The sequence below is a fragment of the Copidosoma floridanum genome, unplaced genomic scaffold (assembly GCF_036245765.1).
Source record: "Copidosoma floridanum isolate Cflo_tuat_1 unplaced genomic scaffold, Cflo_Japanese_pri ptg000015l, whole genome shotgun sequence".
Taxonomy (NCBI): Eukaryota; Metazoa; Arthropoda; class Insecta; order Hymenoptera; family Encyrtidae; genus Copidosoma; species Copidosoma floridanum.
The window spans coordinates 2,552,160-2,577,257 of record NW_028321892.1 but is presented as its reverse complement, the minus strand read 5'-3'; the positions used below and the strand labels follow the sequence as shown (position 1 = coordinate 2,577,257).

Genomic DNA, 25,098 nt, shown 5'->3' with positions numbered 1-25,098 from the left:
GAGCTACCGAAGAGCTGTGCACTTACTATCATCGCACGTCCTAATTTAGCATCAAGTTCTCTTTAAATGATTCTTTCTATATTTTTTCTGGACCAGGATACCTAAAGATCTAAAATAAAATGGTGTTTTATTTGAACAACACTTTCCAAAATCAGCTCTGTTGGATCTGCTAGTTCTCCTAAATCATCCTAAATCAAACGCCGGTAAATAGTTCGTAGGGGGTGTTGGTCGTCTAAAGGTAAATATATTTACATTTACATAAAGTCAACGAAAGGGGTAAAAGTTGGCAAACTCTGAGATTTCTTGAAAATATCTTTAGAGAGTTGAACAGTGATGTCTTGTGACGTGGCAAAATTTGCCTCACAATTTTTTCACGTGACTGTTGACGCCCCTATTCTGAAACCAATTAGTGTTCTTAATGGGATCCTCGAATAACCGAAATCTTCGTGTGTTTTAGAAACGACCAACGGTAAGCCAGAGAAGGAGACACACACCTAGACCAGAAATGTAGCATGCGTACGAGTGAATGTGATGATGTAAGTGTCGAAGCGTCGGCACGTAAGAATGATCCGAAGGTAAGGTAAGGTAGGGACCAGATAAACTGTTTGCGCACAAGTAGGTGATCGGACGAGGGACGAGGGGATACCGACGCAAGGGTCAGGGAGCAGAGCGCGAGACCGAAAGGGTGGAGGAAAAAGGCCAGTAGAGTTTCGACCATCGAGAGAGAGAGCTGTCGAGCGCGAAGAGAGTGTCTGCGCCATTTTGCTGTTTCGTTTTCGTGGCCGGTACTCGAGACGAGCATCTCGTTGGCGATTCCTTTTTCCTAGGGCGTACGTGGAGATTGGGAAAGGGGTTGAGCTGTACGATGGAAAAACGCGACGAGTGTATGCAGGAGAAAAAGTGACGGCACCCGAGGTACCGTGAGAGCGAGCGAGAAGAGAGGAGAAATAGGGCTGATCCAAGCCTGCTTGGCCCTGAGCGCTGGTCGCCCCGCCGACGAGACGTCCTCCTCTGACAACCCTAGCCAAGTCGAGAAGGAGGGGGCCTTACGCAGCTGGGGAGCAGGATCAAGGGACTCCGGAGCGTCAACTTCCCGGACCACCATCCGCGACGACACAGCCGGCTCTCTCGCCTGCGAGAGATGAGTAGCATCAGTCAAGGTACCGTGAATAGGCTAGCGGGGACACAACAGGGGGGGAAAAAATCGAGAGTCTATAGCGAGGGCGAGAGCCACGAGACTGGGATAGGGAGCGTGTCGAGTGCGCCCCGGTCGGGCCTCCACCGATACGTGGAGACGGGCACGCCGTGCCAGTGGGCGTGAGGGAGGGACAGGGACCAAGAGAGAGAGAGAGAGAGAGAGAGAGAGGAAGAGAGAGAGGAAGAAAAGGGTGCATGTGACCGAGAGCGAGTGAGTAGTCGCATAGCCGTGGTGTAAGGGCGGGACGGATCGAGAGCCGGCGTCGGGACGCTGTGAGTTGTAAGGCGTGTTTGTGACCGTCTCCGGTCGCGACGGCAATCCACGCCCGGGACCTATAGGTTGCGCCGAGTGTGAGTGTGGGGGTGTGTAGGTACGGACAGGCAACCACGTCGAGGGGACCTGGTCCCAGACCGAGAGTAGCGTGAGAGGGGAAGTGGGTGTAAAGGCGCGTGAGTGCGTGTGCAAGTGAGTGGACTAGCGTGGCTCTCCGAGCACACCACTGGCGTTGTGGTGGCGATTGAGGGCTTGCACCGTAGCCTCGGGACCGAGACAAGTGTACGTGAAGCGATTGTAGATATGGGTTGTGTTTATTTCAATAAATCTATAAAATAAAGCCAACATCGCCTTTTGTTGTTCATTTGCCCAGACGCGAATCCCCTCTTGAGACAGGTCCAGTGAAGGGGCGAGTAGGGAGAGCGTTGTCGAGCAGAGACGTACGAGAGAGTAATTTCGATGTTTTCTCCCCAACGGTAAGTCACCTTGGGGGATGTAAAATATACGTTATAGTCTCTATACTTTTTTTTGCAAATAGAGCATTCTTGTTACTGTTTAGTCTCGGGATGAGCATGCTTGTGATCATTGACAAGGGGTTGACTGATGTCACCCTTAGATGACTAGTAGTAGTGTCAGGGGAAGTTTCCTTAGTGTAGATGTAGCTTTAATTTACAGTGGTATTTACTGAACGTATACTGCTCTGCGTATTGTATTCATGCCTCATTAGTAATGAGTGAACAAGGGAATGCCTAGAGCGGTTGTATGGTCCATCTTAACTACTAGAGATTGTTTTGACACGTGCCACCCGTGGTAATCGAATAGCGAATGATAGTAAGTATCATTGTGCATAAAGCTTAAAAGTTCTATAGTAAACTCATAGAAACAATATGAAAAAGGATTTGTACATATGGTAATAATTAACAGTAAACAAAATACTACCTCTGACAATAAAAATAATAAATGATTTTGCTAGTACTATGATTTTAAAATTTTGCGCTCGAGCCTCATGCATATAGTTTAGTTAACGAACGGTTATAAGGTCATCGGTTTTTTTTAATTCATAAAGCTTTTTTTAAATTGTATTCTGTACATTTCACCTTCTTTAATTTTTAATAGAAAACATACAACTTTTCTACTGTTCACAATTTCTGCTTCTTGTGCAAAATAATAACTATATCGACGTTTACTTTAATTTTTTTTTTATATTCAGTAAATCATTATACGGCCTAAAAAATATTTTACAAAGCCGTTACAACAGTCTAGTCAGACTTTTTACGATAGAAAAATTAGTAAATTAACTGCAAGTTACACTTACATATATCTTTAAAGAAAGACGGTAAAGGTCACTTATTTTAATGCTTATTACAAATATAATTATATAATTATTAAAATTTATGTAGATGTATGAAATGGCCTAAAGAAAATTATTTTAGACATTTACTCTTCATTTCTTGTGGTCATAAAAGGGTAAAATACGTTTTCGTTAGTTAATGTTGTCAACACTATTAGTAACTAAGATTCACTCAGATATTTGGGTTATTTGACATGTAACATATATACCTGTTCTTTTCCCTTTCTTTCATCATACACTGAGATTGTTCCTCGGATGATTCTCTAGCTTTTATGTAACGTTGCTCTCATCTTTTTTGACTTCTCAATTCCCAAGAAATGCTCAGTTATCTCGATTGACCCGCTACCTAATAGACGCCAAATTTCAATTTTTCCGAATTTCAACTATCTTGGCTAGTAAAACTAATTTACGATATAAAATAATGTGATTTGCCTATGCGCTTTTTCCTATAAAAGAAATTTCAGGCCTACCACAGGAGTAGAATAACCCGTACGCTCATAGTGCATTATAATATAGTTTTATTTCCATAAGATTAGACTGTTAAGTCAACTATTAAAATCTCTTAATAATAATTGTACTTTTTTTTCTCTTTCTTCTTGTTATAATTTGTATTAAGTTCAAAATAAAGTGAAAAACCAGCGGAAAATAACAAGGTTGTTTTAAGGTAAAATTTATTATTATTTCTGTATTGTTTTTCATGGCAAAAGGATTTCCGAGTTCAAACCATCTTTACCTCTCCTCTCGCCTCCTTCGTCAAAACTGCTAGCCATGCAACAAAATAATCAGTTGCCCAATCACTCTGGGTAACATAATAAATATTAGACCAAATTTTTGGCCGTCACCCAAACCTTTACTACAGTTCGAGTACGGGACAGATAATATAAAACAATCTTCCCTCCAAACGTGACAGACATATAAATTTTATTGTACAACCTAATTTTATAGATTTCAAAGTAGAAAATAAGATTTTTCAGATTTCAAGATGTTTAAAAAAATGTTAAAAGTTGTTGAATAGAAAACACTGAAATGAAATATAAAATCCTAACTACATATAATGACATTTTTGTCTTCATGTCAGTAAAGGTTGCAACATAAAAAAAAATTTACAGTTGCAGAAAAAAGTTATAAGAGTATTTCTACTTTCCAATAAGAGTTAACTATTTTTCAAAAAATAGTTTATTCCATATTCCTGTTACTGTATATTTTAATTCGATTCCTCAAGGATCTTCATCACGTATAACGTTTTTTGTAGGATCTTTCTGAAATTCCAACAAAATCTTCGTAAGGATTTAAAAAAATTTCAAGTAAAGTTTGAGACTATTTCACAACACCGTTTTTTAGATGTTAAGTATTGAAAGAACTTTAATTCAATATGTAATCTTATAGAGAAGTCACATAATAACAAAATGTATATGAAAGTGGTCTGTAGAATTTGTCCAATTTTTTTTGCAAGACACAATACCATTAAATTTGTGTAGTAATTAGTTTTTAGAGAAACTGATAAGTTATATTTGCAACAACTCTCCTTGCTTACTGTGATGAATGTCCCAAAGCTTATTTTAATATCGATAGGAAAGTATTGGTGGTTTGAATATATGATTATAATGAATCCTACTGCATTAGTTTAACAGAAATAAGAGATCCGCAATTAACATTTTATACTGCCATTAAAGATCTAAGTTTTGACTTACATGAAAAAAGTTTGAAATAACGTATTGTTCTAGTTATTCTTAAACTACACAACTAATGATAAATTTTTTAAATCAGTATTGTTTCTTGGTAAAATTCACACTCAAACAATTACTGGTTCTAAGAATCACTTATTGTTATCGGTTATACATACTCGCCAATAATCCTTGCGCATGTCTTATCTAGCTTTTTGTGTGTATTTGTCAGTGCACATTACATGCTTTGCGCTGACTTTAAATTTTAACTTAGCATATTTAATGCATTATTGTAAATTATTTTAAGAAAGAATAAAACAAATAAATGGATATAAATGTAAATAAACAGTGTATATTAAGTGTATATGAACTTTTAGGTGATAAACAATGCCCCCTTGCATCCTATACTCTAATACTTCATGAATAAAGTAGATTTTTACCTTTATCTTATAACATGATGATAATAACAAAATTTATTGCTTGTATAAAATACTGCAGTTTGGCTGTTTGAATGCCCCATTATACTGTATAATATATTATTGAATAAGTTTATGTAGATAAATAGTAATGTTGTTTTTCATTTTTTAGTATGTAAAACTCTTTAGACGTTTTTTTATCTTTTGTGAACGTCCTTCAATTTCAGATAAGAAAGAAGAATTAAGGACCTTAGATAGTGAACCAAAAATTACAAAAAAGTGCTTTGCCATAAGTTACCAACCAGCATTGGCCGTTACTATGGATCTTGTTGAGCTGTATCCAGATTATGATAAAGAATACAATTGCAGAAAATCAATCACAATCAGAAACATTTCATCTGATTCTTCAATATTTTTTTCGAATAATTCATTAATGGCTCATTCTATGCCATATTGTAACCAAAACAGACATACAACAAAAAATAAATCTGTAAAGAGATGTAAAAAGTCCTGGTACGTTGGACACCTTATCAGAAATAAGATAAAAGAAATTAATAAAGAATTTAATCTGCTAACCAAAGATGATTACAATGTTGCTAATTGGCATCAAGATATCAAATTCAAAGTAATACAAGCGAAAAGTAGACCACCTTTCCAAAGTCATGAATATGAGACGCGTATTTTAAACCAGTTACAAAAATACAATCATGAAATAACATTTTATAATTTCCTTGAAAAAGAAAAATCTTGTGAGATAGCCCGATTTTTCTCGGCTACGTTACAATTGGTAAGTCGAAGTTTTCCTAAAGTTAAGCGTACAAACACATTTAGTCCTACCTATTTTTTATTAAGTCTACCTTTCAACAGCATACAGTAAATAAAGATAAGAATTTGACGAATTCCTTAAAATCAGAAAAGTCTCTTATGTTTCTGAAAATTCTAATAACATTGAGAAAAATTTTCTTCCATTTCTTAGAATGTAGTAGTAGTTAGTGAAACTTGAAATCTTGAGATTAAATTGTGCAATAAATGTATATGGAACCAATAGACATGGATATTAGCTTGTGTAAACAATACGAGAGATACACAAATCTCAATAATTTTTTAGGAAAACTTATAAAGTTGTTATTTTTTACTAACACGGTAAGGTTTTAGTATAATGTATGGGACATTTGTATTCAAATGTAAATAAAATTGTACAATATTATCTTTTAACAGTAAAAAGTGTAAAAGCAAAAAGTTAAATAGCAATATGTATTTTTAGCCACATTCACTGTCCAAATCTTAAAAGAGTTTTGCCTTACAAGCAATAGCAGTAATCAAGTATTGAGTACGAAAAAACAAGTTTTAGCACAAAAAAATACTAAATTTTTAAATTTTGGAGCTCATTGTAAAAAAAAAAAAAAAAAAGGGATAAGAAAAATTTTTTTAACATTTTTTAAAAATGATCGCAAAGAAGACGTAAGGGTAGATGAATATAAATATTATAAGAAGTTATTGAACGTTAAAAAAAAACTAAAATTAAGGTTTGACAGAAAACTTATTATCTGGATTAAATGCTTATACGATGAAAAATTTTAAACTAACGGTGGTAATGTATGGATAAAGACCTTTAAGTTGAAACAAACAAGTTTTTGCACAAGACTTATCAACACTGCAGCCCTAAAAGTGTTATACATTTAAAAGCACAAGGCAAAAAAAATGTTAAAAAGCAACAGACATAGTTTAAACGTGCATCGTCAAGACTAGAAAACAACGAAAAACTTATAACGCTTAAACAAATGAATATAATCGACAAGCATTACAATACAAAGAAGTTAATTTAGAGACTTCGGAATTTTTTCATCGAAAATCTTACAAGTACACTTTAAAATATTACTTAAAAGAATCTCCAGAGCAAAACCTAATTGGTAAACTTAATGAGTTACTCTTTTTACATTCAGATATTTTTCGTGTATGCATTTTTACATTTAAGGTGGCTCATCACACGTGTTCTATCTGATTGCCTGACATCAGACCATCAGACCTATAAACATCCGATCGTCGTGCTGCCATAGAACAAGTAACCTGTGTCTTTTAACACGTAATCACCTTTTTGATAGCTAATATCAAAATATTACCAAGCACACCCAAATTTATTCGATATCATTGAAAAGCTTAAGATTTCTACTTTCAATTCCTAATTTTATACAAAGAGTTAAGATAAATTTTGGAAAATATCGTCACATTTTTAATCAGTATTGTATGGTCTTTCATAAGAGCACAAATTAAACATGAATTTTTAAGAGATTTGTTTTCAAAAAATTGCTTGGCAACATAGCTTCAAACTTTTAGAGGTGATTCGGTTCATATTCAAGTATAATTCCTCCAAGTTTCGTTGATACTTAAGGTGTTTTGGTTTCGTAATGAGCCACCTTAAATACAGTTCAAAACACTTATTTCGATAAAAACTGGTTCCGTAATCTAATGAAAAAAACTGATTACGTATATACGTTTATACATACGTTTTCTTTAAATACTACTCAAAATAAAACACTTCGAATTTACGGTAAAATTTTAAAGTAAAAGGGGATAATTGATAACTGCTGCAATAATTAAAATCCATGCACAATAAAGTTAATAAGACAGAGCAACAAACAGATTTACCTTAAGGAGCCTTTAGCCAAAATAATAATTTTAATAATAACTCTGAAATCAAAAGAAGTGTCAATGACAGTTGTTTACATTTCTCAGCAGGTCAGTGTCTCAGAGAAAATTAGATGCTCAGTGCAAAGTCAGGTGTACAATATCATTTACCTACCAAGGAATAAAGAGAAGGTCTGAAAATCACGTGAAGCTCTTAATAAATCCAATGACATGTTTACGAATGTAACACTTAAACTCCTGGTCACTTCGCAGAATTTAGCTTAATGGTGCCAACTAAAAAAAATTTCCCAAACGTTTTCGTTCACCTTTCGGCACTGAGTTATTTTTATCAAGTTAATGAAAATTTTCAAATGAATAAGCAAACTTACTAAGCATTGTAGAGAACAGTTTAAATAATTTTTTTAGAGAATGCTCTCTCCTTACAAAAACGATTCTCAATCGGAAGAAAATTCTTATGCTGTGTTTTATTTGCCTGTAAGTAATATTAATATAGCCGATAGTTAAACGTTAGTATAGGTACCACTGCAATACAGTGTTTACAAATTTACGCGTTTATGTGAGAAGTAGTACCATAAAATAAGCTAATATACAAGCCAGTACATTTTGATTCAAGTGTTTGCCCGAGTTTTATTTAACAAAATTTGTTATAATTTTAACGCGTCAAGATTTTTGGTTAAGTAATCCTATAACCCCACTTACGTGCAGTTAAGTCAATGGTCGAGCCAAATCAGGTGTAAGTACTTATAGCTATATCCAGACTAAGCTTAGGGCAAGGAGAATCCAGCCAATACTGCTTGTGTGGTGGATTAGTTATATGATCTGGAAAAATCGGTTGAACAAATTTAATAGTCAGGTTAGCACAAGTTCAATTACTTATAACTGTAGCCAGACTCAATACCTGGACAAATTAACACCTCTGCTCTCGTGGTGGATAAAACTAGTGACCTAGAAAAAAAAAAGGCAGTCAGAAAAAGATGACGGTGGTATATCACCCATTAATAGCAATGACATAAACTTAAGAAATTAAATAGTCATATTAAGTGTAAATAAAGCAAGAAGAATCTTAGATATCACGAAAAGGAAATGAAAATAAATCAGAAAACTGTAGTATTTAGTCTATTAAATTGAAAATTTTTAGTGACATATCCACCGTGAAAAATAATATAATTTACCATTTGACTAGTAAAATTATAAAAAGTAAGTCAAATTTGATGATAAAAAGTAAGTTGACAGAAAATGAAAAATTGCATAGAACACTAGGTCATGGCAATTTTAACTACTTAACAACAATGTGCGATAAACAAATGCTTAATGCTTTGTCCAAGGCATTATAGTCAGATTTTTTGGAACGGGGAGTTTATTTGGAAAGTATAATGCATAAGTTAAGATTGAATAAAGACAGACCAAGGGTATCAGATATTCCAAAAATTGTACATACTGATTTAAATGGACCTCATAGTCTTGCTGGTTTAAATAGCAAGAAGTATTTTATTGAGTTTTATTGATGATGTCAGTAAAGAAGCTTAAGTTTATTATATTAAATCAAAAGATCAGGTATTTAATTGTTGTGTTAACTATTTTAATTTAATTGAAAGTACGACAGAAAAAAGGATGAAAAAATTAAGATGTGATAATGGAAAGCAATCTGATAATGTAAATAGAAGTAATTTTGCAAGGAAGAGAGGTATCTCTATGGAACCATGTCCATCTTATGTATGTGAACGATATCAAATAGCAGAAAAATTTAAAAGGGACATGGTTGATATGTCTAGGTGCTTATTAAAAGAGACAAGGATGCATAATAGATTTTGGCCAGAAAAAGTTAAAATAGCAGCTTGTTTAAAAAATAGAACTACCACGCATACTGTTGAAAAGAATAAAACCATCTTTAAAGTTATGTTCGGAGAAAATACTAGTATTAAAAATACAAAAATTTATGTAGGTAAAAATTTTGTGAAAATATCCGAGGAAAAAAAATCTAAAAATAGGACAAAAAAGCAGATTTAGAAATTTTATTGAGTTATAAAAATTTTGCTACTAGAGTTTTGATGAATAATAAAATTGTAGTAGCTAGACATGTTGATATTATTGAAGATGGCCGAGATTGTATTAGTTCTTAATAAGAAGGCGACATTATAAAAATTAGTTGAAATCAATGAAAATTGAAAGAAAAGTGGTAATTTCAATGCAAACAGCAATGATGAAAATAAATATTTTAATTTAAGACGTTCAACTAGTTAAAAAGCAGAGCCTGAGAGATATAGAAATGAAAATTTGTAATACAGTAGTATGATTTATGTCAATTATACAAATGCTGAGACACCTGTTTCTTATCATGATGTGATAAATAGTAATGAGTCAGAAAATGGAAAAAGAGCAACAAATAAGGAAATGTATTCTTTAGATGAAAATAAGATCTGGATTTCTGCAAATAAACTGAGGGATAAAAAAGCTTTAGATTTAAAATGTGCTGATACAAAAAGAACTAATGACGTTTTGAAGGCTAGATTAGGTTTTAGAGGTTATGAATAAAATCATTTAAATTATGATATTTGTTTACCAGTTGCAAGAATGCAAGCTTTAAAAATTTTACTCTCTTATTGTTGTCAAAATAATTTAGTTATTGAACAAATGGATGTCGAAACAGCGTTTTTGAATAGCAAGGTAAAATCTGAAGTAGATGTAAAACAGCCACAAGGCTATGATCGTGGCTCTTATAAGGTATTAAAATTAGAAAAAGCGTTGTATGGATTAAGAGACAGCCCAAGAGCTTGGCATGAATATTTCGAATCTTATTTAAAATTGTCTTATTTGTAAGAGAAACGAACATGATTGGTGCTTATATATTTTAAGCAACTATAATAATGCGTATTTTATTCTTTTTGTGGATGACTTATTGATTTTTGTAAAAATAATAAAAAAGTTAGATTTTGTGAAAAGATTATTGTGTAAAATAACTCAAATAAAATATCGAGGTAGAACAAGTAATTTTTCAGGTATTAGCATCCACTATAATTATATGAAAAGAAAAATGACTCATGATCAGAAAAACTATATTGAGTTTTAGGCAAAAAAAAAAGATATAAATTCTAAATTGTACGTAACTCCTATGGAACCAAATTCAAAACTGAAACCTGTGTAATTAGCATTTGATAAAATTAAGTACAGAAGTTTAATTAGAGCTCTTTTATGGATTAGTTCAGTAACTAAACCTAATATTAGTTTTAGTGTTAATTATTTAAGTAGATTTCAAAATTGTTATGATGGTGCTTATGATAAATATGCTTTGAAAATTTAAAAATACTTATACTTAACAAAAAGTTTTGAATTAGTTTTTAAAAAGGAATTTTCGAATAATGTTGTAGATTTCTATATTAGTTCTGATTGGGTAGGAAATATTATTAATAAAAAATTAACGACACGCTGGCATACGAATGTATGAAAATATTATTCGTTGGGTATCTAAAAAGCAAAATAGTATGACTGTTACGTCGCAACACGCATAGTGAACGGGTTCGTGTCAGTGTGTTTGTATGTACGGATGGGTATATAAGCGCGCACTGATGAAAGCATGGAGGTCAGTCTGCGACTCGATTTGGATAGTAGTAGTTAGGTGGTGATAAAAAGAGGTGAGTGATTGAGTACAAAACGCAAGGAAGAAAAAAACACGTGAACGCATAAAAAGGTTTTTCATAAGGTAACTTCTTGCTCCTTCCAACGTGATCGATTTAATCTCCTTTCTCGTTAATATTTAATATTACTTGATTTAGTAAGTAGGTGAAGCCGAGGTAAGGTATTCTTTAATTCTCCTGAAGCATACTAAGCGTTGTGAGCTAACGTACAATTATGTAAAGGGGCGGAATCGGCTACCAAGTGGCACAACATGCTTACGATTGTCAACGTCATCTTTGTTACGGGAATCGTAACATGCTTTCAAGAAGCGAGTGATGAAATAAATAGCGAAGTCCACTGAGTGACATGAACATCGCAGTACTCTTTTCCTAATATCATCATCAAGGTGTTTTGCGAGGTTGTCTACAAAAAAAGGTAAACATTCAAAACTTGCATTAATAACCTTAGTCATGTCCACCTCCCTTACTTGCAACTATTACAGATACAGTCTCGTAACACTATATTTTTGCTCAAAGCTATTCAGCATAATTCAAGATCGGTGTATACGAATACGCGTAACTTGAAATTGAGGCAAAACAAGTGTAAGCTCTAGCTTAATACTAATGTTTGCATGCATGTGTTAGCAGAGCGACAGGTGACTGATTTATAATTACTGTGATCGCATTTCAAATTAATTGTGGAATAAGGCATTCGAACTCATTATTTTATGCTAGTAATGGTCAGTTTAATTACTAACGTAAGAAATTGTCATACTAAAGTTGTGTAACTAGTAAAATAATATTAAATAAAGGTGCCTATCTTTCAACTGATGTTATTTTGTGCATTACCACTATTCAATCCTGCAGGCTTCTCGTAGACGTCTGAATTATTTGGTGTCTCTAGACAGATTGGCCATTTCTATTATTATAACTGGGGCCATCAGTGGATGCAACAATTCGGTTTCTATCGTTCATCGGTACGAAAACCCACTAACTGTTCATTCATCTAATGTACCATCTCAGTCTTCAACTTCACCGTGGAATATATCATGTGATGTATGAAAATTGGAGATAACGAGTTTAGAGGTCACGTCACAGGCAAGAACATTCTACTCACTATCATTATCCTAGATATACCACAGATAGAAAATTGGAGTTGATCAGTGAATCTAGTACTGTTCCTTATAGGTAGTGAAGTTAGGTGACAAGTGATTGTTTGTACAATTTGTTGACTGTGGTCTACTTAAAGCACGAATCATGACCGCCCATGAAGCTGGGACTGTGCAATGCCGGCACTGTTGGTTAAAGTTCGCACTAAGGCATTGAAAGCCGATCTAAAAAAGATGTTCGTTGACAGGGCCGCGTTGTTTCTGCGATTTATTGACCTTATTTCTCTGTTCCGCTCCTATAAGAAGACGAATGAAGGACTCGCTATATACAACAAAAAATTAGTTGATTCGGACAAATGTGAAACAGTTCACAACTTGTATTATGCAGTTACTCAAAAATGTCTATACTTAAATTAATTAAAATTTTAATTTTTTATGTAATTAGATTATTTGAAACACATTGTTCAATATTCACTTTGAGTTAGTGAATAAACAAATATACATTCATTTATATAAAAACAGGTTTATTTAATAGTAATAAGTTACAGTGTGAGTAAACTAGATGAAAACTGCTCTCACTTGATGAGAATTCAGACTGTCCAAAAAAAAGTTCTTTGTGTAGATCTTGAGCCTTACACTAAACGAAACTACTTTTGCATAAAAAAAAATCTTAGAAAAAAGTGCAAAAAAAAATGGTAAAAATATCCAAAATCCTCAGGTAAAATGATAAGTGAATACAATATAAGACGTACCATGCGAATCATTTTTAAGATCTTTGTCGGAAATTCGTTTTAAAATCTTAAATGGACACGTATACAGATGTTTTAATAGCATCTATACGTAAAAGAACGTGAGTACAAGTATGCAACTATTTGTAAGAGAATTTTTGCGGTTTATAATTGTGAGGGACTGAAACGGGTTTGATTTTACGCATGTGCTCGCGGCATTCTTTAAAAAGTGCTTACGGATTTGGCGCAAAGCTACTCGGTAGACAGAACTCACCAGGAACAGCGAAGGTGATATCAAATATATATTCTGCTGTTGAAGTTCCTGTATCTAAGTGCACGAGGTTTCGTAAGCCAAGAAGGACATTAGAGAGTTGCTTAACCCAGTTATGTATAAGTCGTTATGGCATTTTAATGCATTTTTTAAATCGTGGTGTTTTCCTTGAATCAACTCGTTAATAGCAGAGTGATAGGCAACGGTTCTCTATTATCTTGCGTGGCAATTTGTTGCTGGGTTGTTGCCAGATGGGCTTGCAAATCTAAAACCTCCTTCTCGGACATAATCGCGTATACAATTTTTGCACTATTGTCTTAGCACTCACAAGTACAGAGCAGTTATGGTTAAAATGAAAGAGAAATGAAAATACAATATTAATTACTGTTTGACCCCCGTCCAGACCACTGTATGGCCGGTATTTAAATTAATAAAAACGGCCTCATGCAGAGAACCGTGTATGTTGGTTAGGGAATGCCGCGGCCGCCATGAGCCCGCGTCGCATACCAGGCTCGCGTCAAGGGACGCTGTGTAGGTTATGAACTGCCGTGGCCGCCACGTGCCTGCGCCGCATGCCACTCTATATTGGTACACGCCACATACGTTAAACGGAGTACATATCGAACTCTCTGTCGTTTACAGGGACGACCGCACTGCGTCTTTGCTCGCGACGCAGCGATCCCTCGGAAACGTCATGGCTCGATTCTCGCAGACCGCCATTGACACCCAGGATAATCAGTGGACCCTGGGTCTTGTCAAAGCTTGGCTAGAGCTTCTTGACGAGTATTGGCGTGACTTCCAGGCTTGCCATGTAGCCATGCTGGAAGCGGCCACAACCGCCATGGCAGATGCTGCGGGTAATGTGTACGCCTCAGCTGAGACCGACTATATTGCTGCACGGTCCCGCATCTACGACCACCGCAGCCGCCTACAGCTGAAGCCGCCTTTTTCCCGGCTCTTTCAACCGATCTCACTCAGCGTCGTGGGCCAAGACTGCCGTCCATCAGCAACCCTCAGTTTTCTGGTCGGCGGGAGGACTGGCAGTTCCACAACCTGTTCAAAGCCCTGGTCCACAACGAGTCTCAACTGACCGACGCCGAGCGCCTCTACTATTTAAAGTTGCTCGTGCAAGGGGACGCCAAGGCTGCTCTCGACACCGTTCAGACTGTTGGCACCAACTACAGCACTGCATGGAGCCTCCTCAAGACGTGGTATGAGCACCGCCGGTTGCTTGTGCACGATCATTTCTCGGCGTTGCGCAGCATCAAACCCATGCGGGAAGAGTCCGCTGAAGGTCTGCAGACACTGCTGGACACCCTCGAGCGCCATCGAGACCAACTCCGCGCTCTAGGTCGCCCTGTGGACCACTGTGACGATTGGTTCGTCTCACTCGCCGCCATGAGCTTGGATCCATCGACTAGACGGGCTTGGGAGAATGAGTTGGAGAAGCTTGAGGCATCCAGTCCGGAGCTAGAAGTTAAAATAGCCACGTTTACTGTCTTGGCGTCTTTCCTTCGTAGCGAGTGTCACGCTCTCCGCTCTGTTGAAGCTTCTCGCGTAACACGCGCTCCTGTGCCCTCCAGCTCACGCACTACGGCACCCTCTTCAGCCACCCGGAGCTTCCGCACCCTTGCAACTCAAGAAAGCTCGCTAACCTGCCCTACCTGTTATGGTGCTCACTATCTAGGCCACTGCAGCGAGTTCCAGGGCTTAAACGCGACGGCCAAGAAGAACGTCGTGTTCCGCGAAAGGCTCTGTTTCAATTGTTTGAAGTGGGGGCATTCCGTCAAAGATTGTCTATCCAAATCCGTCTGCCAACACTGCCGCGCCACCTACCACAGTCTTGTTCATGACGGGCAGAAGCGTCACGTGGAGCGCCAGAACGATACTACCCCAGCGAAGTACGCCAAGCGCGAGGACAAGGCTCGCTCCAAAGCCGGTGATGGCAACTCGAAACCCCAACAATGACTAGTGGTGCTCCTAACATCCCTTGTTCAGCTCAGTGGCCACACCGGATGCACAGTAATTGTCAGAGCGCTCCTTGATCCGTGTTCTGAGGTTACCGTAGTGTCAGCGCGAGTGTCCCGCCGACTCGAGTTGCCAATGGAGGCGTCTACCATCAGCCTCTCCGGACTTGGGGGTCATTCTATTGTCCGGTCAACGGCGAGAGTGCAGCTCAACCTCGTGCCACGAGACAACACTACTTTGATCAAGCTGTCAGCCCTGTGTCTAAAACGCTTCGGGCTCTACACCCCTGCAATGTCTTTGGATCCATCAGTCCGGCAGCTTTGGGAATCTATTGACCTCGCAGATCCCACCTTCGATCAGCCGAGCGAGGTTGAACTTCTCCTCGGCGCTGACGTCTATCCTCGTCTGCTCAAACCCGAGTCCATGCAGCATGGTAAGATCTTTGGTCAGCGCACAGTCGTGGGCTGGGTTCTCATGGGCCGGGCGCCCGGACGCTCATCAAGCTCCGTCCTCTCCTGGGACCCTGGCTAACCAAGGTATCGATTGGCGCTTCATTCCGCCTGGAGCTCCTCACTTTGGCGTTCTCTGGGAGGCCGGCGTTAAGTCCGTCAAGGGACACCTCCGACGTGTCATTGGCAGCCGACATCCACTTACGAGGAGCTCTCAACCGTGTTAGTTAGCATCGAAATGGTGCTCAATAGTCGACCCTTGGTCCCACTCTCTGGAGAAGCCGATGACCTTGAAGTGCTAACGCCCGGCCATTTTATTACCGGAGCCCCTCTAAACTCTATCATCGAGGCCCCTCCTGCAGAGCAGTGCCCCGACAGGCTTGCCCATTGGGAGCTTGTGCGCAGCCTTCGAGCTCAGTTTTAAACGCGCTGGAGCCGGGAATACCTTAACGCCCTCCAACAGCGCCCTAAGTGGGCCACGCCACGCCGAAATTTCGCTGTTGGAGACGTCGTAGCTGTCCTCGATCCTACCCTCCTTTCCGTGGTCGGCCGCTGGCCTCTTGGACGGATCCTCCGTGTGCACCCAGGCCACGACGGGCTAGTTCGAGCCGCCGTCATCAGAACCTCCACTGGCGAGTACCTCCGGCCAGTCACCAAGCTCGCACTCCTGCCGGTCGAAACCACGAGTGGGCGTTTTTCATCACCCGTCCACAATGCTCTAGATGACACGCGTACGGCGGGCGGGACTACTGTTTTGTTCCAGGAACAAGGCGGGCGGGATGTTTGACCCCCGTCCGGACCACTGTCTTGGCCGGTATTTGAATTGCCCGGTCTCACCAACTAATCGCCCGTCCTGCATTTTGGAGAGGTCTCTAGCGGAAGCAGGGTGTGTGGCGCCCTCCGAGCGGCGGGCGCGTCTGGAGTCAGTCGTCTTTAACGAGTCAACACGGCATCACCGTTTTTTTCTCTTCTACGTCTTGTCTCGTCTACACAGTGTTCTTTCACTTGATACTCTACTTGTACCGAATTAAATAAACCGACTTTTGAAAAGACACAAAGGCGAGTGAAGTTGATTCATCTGCCCAACAATTACTGTTTTAGACACAAAAATAAAAAATTTAGAATCGTCCGCACTTAAAAAAAAAATTTTTTTTAACTTTTTACTTACAATTGTCAATTAAAAATAATATGCGTTAATAAAAAGGCTAATATCACTTAATTAACAACAGAAAAATGCATGTGTTAAAGAAAACAAATGTTACTTGTGAGGCACATGTTTACAAAAATTGGTTACTTGCGATTATGAGCTACTGAACACAAGCAAGTGCCTTGAAAAAAAAAAGCATGAGGTACCGCCTAAACACAAACACAGTTATATATTTAGTATTTTTAATTCTTCGAAATGACTTGCTATAGCACTTGCGTGTTTGTTACAAATAAATGCGAAATTTCTTTTGAGAGAAAAACTTTTTTCTTTCGTACTGCATGCACATTACAAATAATGAGTAACATAGCAAGAGAGTTAGCCAGGTAAACATACATTGGAACACGAGTCCAAGTCGACCTTTCGTACCTGCAACGGTTGGTTTCTTGTTTTTCATTTCAGAACGATGCCGGTAGTTTTTAGCAAAAACGTGACAGAAGAAAAGCTGTAACCAGCAACCACGCCGTGTGCGAGCAGGCAGAAGCAAGAAAAAAGGCACGTGTTGAGACAAATCCTATATTTCAGGAACTCCAAGCTGGTCACTCGAGAGCACGGGTCAACATTATCACGTCAGGTTCACTATTTATAGGGATATATCCCACAGATGCCTGGACAATGGTTAAGAGGTGTCCTGAACAGAAGCTTCAAACGTATCTTCGTAAGGTATTTATTATCTTATGCTGTATAGTACATCAGCTGCTCGTCTTAGCAGTTACACGCAGACTGACTACGCAGAGTCATTAGCCGTACTTATCTATAGTTACATGACTAGATGGTATAGGAGCTTCTCTCTCTTACTTAATATATGTATGGTGAGAATACCCCACACTAATATAAATTTACTTATATTCTAACACGTCTCCTGAAGTTTATATTACAATCTCAATTATGGTATCTAAAACTACTTCACATTCAATATATTTGTAAGCCTTCCAAACTTTTTTCTACCGAAAGCTTTGGTAAAGATATCTGCTATATTTTTTTAAAAATCATTTTTATACTATCAATTTCATGTTTTGCACAACTTTTGTGTACAAACTGATGATGAGTCTAAATGTACTTTGATTTTTTTGTAAAATTTGCAAACATTACTGTACTTTTCGCTCCAGAGTTATGTTCATATTCATTAATACGATGATAAACTTTAATATTAAAATCAAGTAATAAGTTTTTTACAACTTGCAAGATCTATCTGCAACAAAACAAAAAATATGAAAGTAAGAATAAAATACTAATACATTACATATGTACAAACATCGGCTTATCTGCTAGTGCTCTGTCAGTTTTTGAGGGATCGTATACAGTAACTATCCTTGCAGTTTCTTCTACCGGATTGGCTACCTCTTCCTTCAATTTTTCCCTCTCATTGGTTGCTGTCACCTCCATTATGCTAAAATGATCCCATGGTAGGGTATGTCTAACACTGGGCTGTTAATAGCGTATGTTATCATGCACACTTAACACGGCTTATGATTCTCATTTGGTTTAAAGCTCATGATGATGTGATCTAACATTTTTTTGATGACGCGTCATGCTCGTGTTTTCACAGAAGCGCGTAGTTATCAAAAGTTATCTTAACTTTCATAACGGAATTTGGATCAGGTTTGTCGTTCTTCAGTAAATTTTGATCTTGAATCTTTAAACTATAAATTTTGCTCCCTAATCCTTTGGCTCATAACATGACTTTCCTATTACACTCATCCTTCATAAGACCAAAATTTTTCTTATTATTGAGTGGTATATTAAATTGATTGTGTGAATAATAGTATGCATCAAATCCCTCGATGTCTTAACACATAACGTTACAAATTTGTAGTATTTGTAGTTGAGTTAGTTATATGATATATAAGACTATCAGTGACTGCGTATAAGAGTTTACAATCATCATACATTTTACTTTTCATAAAATCATAATGACATTTATATTCAAGTATCATTGATAGATCTAAGACACTTAATCTAAAATACATTGGTTTGTTTATACAAACATTAGTATGCAATAATTGTACAGCTACAAGCTGCTCATCAAATAAGTTACAACTATAGAAATTCAGTCTTACAACATACACCTCCGCACCATATTTTTCCTCCCGTTTATTAACGAGCTTAACATTAATACGCTTGTACTCATTTTTAATAGTTTTTCTATGTATAGCAGTATTAAATAATTTATACAGCACCTTTTAAAGTCATTTTTGGCCTTTTGACATTTTTCACCGTTCAAGTCAATTTATTTTTTTAACCAAAGACTCTGATAAAACTGCATGACTATAAATTTTGGTTGTATTAAGACCATGACTTACAGCTTCTTTTAGCGATCGGTAGTGAATCATGAAAAAAGTTTTTGTCTTAAAGAGAAGTCATTAATTTCTTTTATTGGTACCCAGGCCATGTCATATTCTTAGCACAGAATGGTAAATTTTTATGAGCGTTACGAAGATGCTTAGGATACTATAGATCCACTTTACACAACCAATTTAAGCATCATCTGGTACGTTTAAAATATCTAATGAGTTCACATTTTCAATCGATTTGAGACCCTCATAAGGTAGTGGTTGAATCATTGCCCATCTATATAAATTATCTACATCATAATACAATCAATGTTTTTCATCTCTATTCGCTTGATAGCCTTCTTTCATATGGGAATTATTAGCTTTGGTATACAGATTGCAGCATTAGCTTATTCCACCTCGTGTGCCTCGCTCTATTAATAAAAGTTTTTTATGTCACTCAACAATTCTTATTTACCCTATAATTAAAATTACATGTTAATTTCATCAAATAGACTTATAAGTGGTGATGAAAAACATTAGGAGCAACAAAAAGTCTCAATTTCTCACCTTTGTATATTTTAGCATAGCATCCAAAGTTAAGCTAGGTGTTGTGTAGTAAAGAGCTGGGTCTCACTGATACGTCTCAATACAATAACAACAAATATTTTTGAATATTACAGTAAGATACAGTACGTCAGTCTTGGAGTATAAACCAGAATACTGCCCAAGAGTATGCATCTTAAAAGCATTTCATACATTTTTAGCAGATTCATATAAGTCGCTGTAAAAATTTTGTTTTTAAGGAACTTCATTTTTTAAATCTTTTTAAGAGAAGAAATATAATCATACGAGTATATCCCTTTTTTTCAAAAAGTTTATCTGTGCTATTCTACATCGATTATCTGTAGAAATACTTTTTCTAATATCTATAGCTCTTTTAAATACGGTGACAATATGTCAAGAGACGAGGCCATAAGTTTGAAGGAATTAATAAACAGAAGGTTAATATCTAATTTTTCTCATTAATTACTCAAAAATTTTATTATTCTAACATTCCTTCAAATTATATATCTACTAAAATCTTACACACAATAGTATTTCGTGTGGACGTGTGCTAAAAGAGAGTTCAGCTTCAAACAAAAGTTTTAACCTTCAAAATTACAATATTAAGTGTGCGCCAATCATTACTTTTAAGAAGGCCTTACAAGGAGAAATTCGGTAAAGGCAAAAGACTGTGCACTGCTGTGGACAAAAACAGCTAACAATCATAAAACAAAATGCTCGAGAGTTACAGCCTGAGAAACATTTTTTACGTACACTCATGCAAGTACAAGAAATATTAAAGGTGAAACTGCAGCAAAACTCATTACTCTTAGAAATAGTGACGTGGATGAACTGACTCTAAGCAATGAAAGGCAGAAAGAAAACCTCACGAATTTTTATCGTGTTCCGTCTCAAATCGGTACACTAATACGCTAGTCTCTCTCGGTCGTGTATACTCCGATCAGTTCACATCAGAAAAAAATCCGACGTGCGCGCACGGGCGTGTCTATTACAAATCGCCTTCTAATTAGTGTGCTTCTGGACCGACAGGAGAGAAAAGTATAATGCGGGGAAGCTACCGAATTTCGGGGAAGTGCCGCGCGCGCTCAGACACTCTGTTCTCGCTTCTTGCTGATGACAGTCCTCTGCTGATGCCACTTGGTGAGTTCAGTATCCTTTCTCGTTCGTCTGTCAATTATTTTTTGGTTAACATTGAATACTATATCCGTGAATAACATTTTCGTCGTGTACGCAGAGTGCGTGTAACTTGTCGCGGATTGCACCTCACACGTGTGTCTGGTGACTTTGCTTCGCCACGATTACTACCGACCGGGCACATCATCATCGTCGCCATTAATCTTGCAACTGCGCTTGGCTGGCTGGTCTATAGAGTGTGAGAGCCTCTCTCCACTCTTACCTACCTACTTGCTCGAATGATCCGCGAAATCGACACACAGTGGGACGAAACTAGTTTTTTTTTCTAGAAATAAAATATCTCTAAAGTGAATTAACCAATCTTGATGGTCTTTTTTTGATCTAACAGCTTATTTAACATAGAATATAAGAAAAGTAGTCCGGATTCTAAACATCCCCCTCAAAAGGATGAAAACAACCCTCAAAGTTGACAAAATACCAAAAAAATTATTTAAAATTGGCACTTTTTACTATAATTGTTATAGATCGCCAGAAATTCATTAAAGAGACAATAAATGTTAAACGGGATACACATTGGGTCGTGTAAGTATGATGTAGTGTGTTAACACAACCCTTAAAATTATTAAAATAAAAAAATTATTTAAAATTGACATTTTTTACTATAATTGTTATAAATCTCCAAAAATTTATTGAAGGGAAAAAAAGTGTGGTACGGGACACACAATGGATAGTGTAAGTAGGTTTTAGGGGGTTGAAACAACGCTTAGAGTTGATAAAATTTGAAATATTTTATTTAAAATTGACGTTTTTAACTATAATCGTTGAAAATATATAGAAGTTCATTAAAGTGACAAAAAGTGTATTACGGTACACGAAATGGATAGTGTAGGTATGTTGTAAGGGGTCAAAAGAATTCTCAGAGCTGATGAAATTTAAAATATTTCATTCAAAATTCACATTTTGGAGTGAAATTTGGAATTTAATCCGGTGAATTCCACACTTCTAGTCGGAATTTGGACTTAAGATCTTACTAATTCTGAAATTGGCAACCCCGAAATGCACCGATCGTACATATAAAATTGTTAAATGAGAAATGCTATTGTAAACCCTTTATTTCGGTGATATAGAATTTTTGATGTGTACATATCTACACTTTAGAATTAGTAGTTTAATAAGATGCTTTTACTGCTACTTTATTTTTAAAATGCATGTCCTAGCTGAAAAATTTATTGAATTATGTCCCATTAATTTTAATTTATATAAATCTTTTTTTATGTGTGAAGCTCTACTAACTATTCACAAACTGCAGAGCTTATTTTATGTATATTCTTTGAAGACACAGTATTAACTACATGTTATTTATAAAGTAGTTAGTTAAATAAGAGTATTATAGATAATACATCAATGTTAATGTGAATTATCCATACAGCTTATGTTTTTTAGAGGTTACGCATCAGTTGATAACAACGGCTTCTGGTAATGAGTAAACTATAATGTTATCGATTTCGGATAAGGCTCAATAGCACAGTGTACATCTAACATACTTGAAAATTGTGTGTATGTATGTATATATATGTATACGTTGATTTCAAGATTCGTATATCCGCTCCGATTGGACGTACTAGAAGTCAAGTCAATTTCAAGTTAATTTTAGTTATAAGGAAGTAAATTTTTTACTTTGTACACGTAAGTCTGCGTGACAAAAGGCAAAATAAGGAGAGCTAGCTTTTTAGCTAAACACTAACATAGACACGTTAGAATTATTCAGATTGTGCTGATTCCTCGACAAGGTTGAAAAAAAAGTTCTCAAATTAGTCGACTACCAAGTGCACCCCTTGATACTTTTATGGTGTATATATAATATTAACTTGTTTGTAGATTCTCCTAATGTGAATAACATTTTCGCACAGGTATGATATGTTTCTGACACGAAGTCATCTGGTGACATCCTTACTGTTGCTCGATTATGATTGCCTACTACTCACCACTTGCTTTAACGGAGTCCCCAGAAACCTTCTCTTTGATCCTTAGAATTTTTTTTTTATATATATAGACTTTTTACCTTTATGTCTGCGCCCACATCGGGTAACATCAGAATAATTGACTCACATAAAAATGAGACAAAATATACAATGATTCTTCTTGGCTTAGACAAGGACAACTTTTGAGGCTTGACCATTGCGTATAGGGAGGCACCACTGCTAAAGGCATATATAATTATGTACCGATCGTTTTTTAATTGACTAATAAGAGCACTGATAATAATTTTATTCTTAGGTTGGCAATGGATGAAACATGAGTTTTGTTAAAAAAAGACATATTTTGTTAAAAAATAGTTGAATTTATAATGTTACGAATAATTTTTCCCGTCAAAATTGTTGTATTTTTCACAACTGTATTTTTAATGTGTTTAAATTTATAGAATGCCCAGGACTCCAAGGAAAATAAACGGGTTTCAGGAGTACAAAGTGGTTGACCCAAAAAATTGAAAAGGCTGCACAGTACCAAAGGTGGCAGAAAACGTATTGCAGTATCTGATGCCTCTAAAACAATTTTATATGAGCGAGCCCATGACATTATTAAACTGGCAGAGAGTGATATTAATTTAGTGAAACTATCTTTACAATTACGTGAAAAGCGGAGTAACTTGCAAGAAACAGGTAGCCTAAGTAATAGTGTTTCACAAAATTTTCTTGTCAAACATTCAAATGAATCTGCCTTAGCACTTTACCTTGAGAACGATTACAGTAAAAAAAAAAAATCAAAATTTACGTAAAGATACAACATCACGAAACGTTCCCATTTATCCGCCGTACGTTGAAATCCGTAAAGAGATGCTTAAATGTTTTCCTAAAGATAGCGCTATGTCTGAGAATGGAACTGTAGTTCCTTTGCAAAGTTTGCTCAACAAGACTGTTGAGCGTCTGTGTGAGGTTGTTGCACTTGATTGGGAGGAAAAGGATCTTGACAAATGAGTGCTATTTGTAACTGGAGGATTTGACAGCTCTGCTAATCATACTAATGCACATCAGAAGTGCGATAACCCTGAAAATAAAATATACAACAGCGAATCGTAATTATTTGTAACAAATATACTACTTTCAAAGCAAGACTGTGGTTTCAGTGGTAAGATTTATTTTTATTTTATAATACTTTTTATTCAGTATATCTTAATATTATAAGATTAAAAAGTCGTTTGTCGATCGGTTAATACTGATGGCTTCATGTAGTATACTTCATGCAGATTAATGAATTAATCAAACCATTTGTTCTTTATTTTGGATTTTTGTTTAAATAACTAAGGGTAGACAAGATTTATAATTTTTTCCAAAAAAAAAAAAAAAAAAAAAAAAAAAAAATACAAATAAAAAATAAGTCCGTACGCATTTTAGAGTAACGTTGAGCTAATAACTTAAAAAATCGTAACATTAAATGTCATGTAGCTACAAAAAAAATTTTTGAAGCAAAACAAATATGAAGTGAACTGCTAATGCTAATAAAACTTTTAACACTGGCTTTTAAGTATTGAAAAGTTATTGTTCAATTTTATGCTTGAGAGACTATGTTGATCAATTCTTTTGCAGAAAGAAATTTGTAGTTGAATCCCACACCACAAAGTGTTAGATTTTGTCGGCCGCTTTAAATCGCCATAGAAAAAGAAAATGAAGAGACAATTACCAAAGAATTTCAAAGATTAAAAAACGAAATTTCAAATCCTTAAACTTATTCCTTTACTCTATTGAACAAGAAAAAGGTCTCAGCAAAGTTTGAAGTATTTTTAACAATGTTTGATGGAAAATGCCTTAATGCTATCGCTGGAAATCCAGCAACAAGTAGATGTCCCATTTGTTTGTGCTCAAGCCATTAGTTTGAAGATAGAACCAATAAGTTTTTACCAAAGATCGTAGCATTGGAGTACGGAATCGACTTGCTGCATTGTAAGATCAAGTGTTTTGAACATTTAGTACATAAAGCCTACAGAAGTAGAATTGCACTACCTACGTGGGATGTTAGATCCTCTAATAAAGGTTTATAATTGTACGGTATATATTGTTAGAATTAGCATTTTGTGTGCATAGTACGGTTGTTAAAAAAGCAAACTATTTGGCGTGAAATTAAAAAATATTTTATTAAAATCCAATTTACTACGACTACCCAAAGCATTTTCTGATGGCACACCTGAAAGACTTTATAAAAAGTTTTTTTTATTAAAAAACAGCATGGTTCCCAAGGTAA

At 36.2% G+C, this 25,098-nt stretch overlaps 1 protein-coding gene across 1 annotated transcript in view; it reads left to right on the top strand.

The window, feature by feature from the left end:
* LOC106636726 (uncharacterized) overlaps window positions 1-25,098 on the top strand; it is a 512,204-nt gene that overhangs the window by 416,853 nt on the left and 70,253 nt on the right. Inside the window, exon 7 of the mRNA XM_089592293.1 lies at window positions 5,130-5,689. Within this exon, the coding sequence (XP_089448419.1) occupies window positions 5,130-5,689 (560 nt within the window). The remainder of the gene's footprint in view (window positions 1-5,129; window positions 5,690-25,098) is intronic.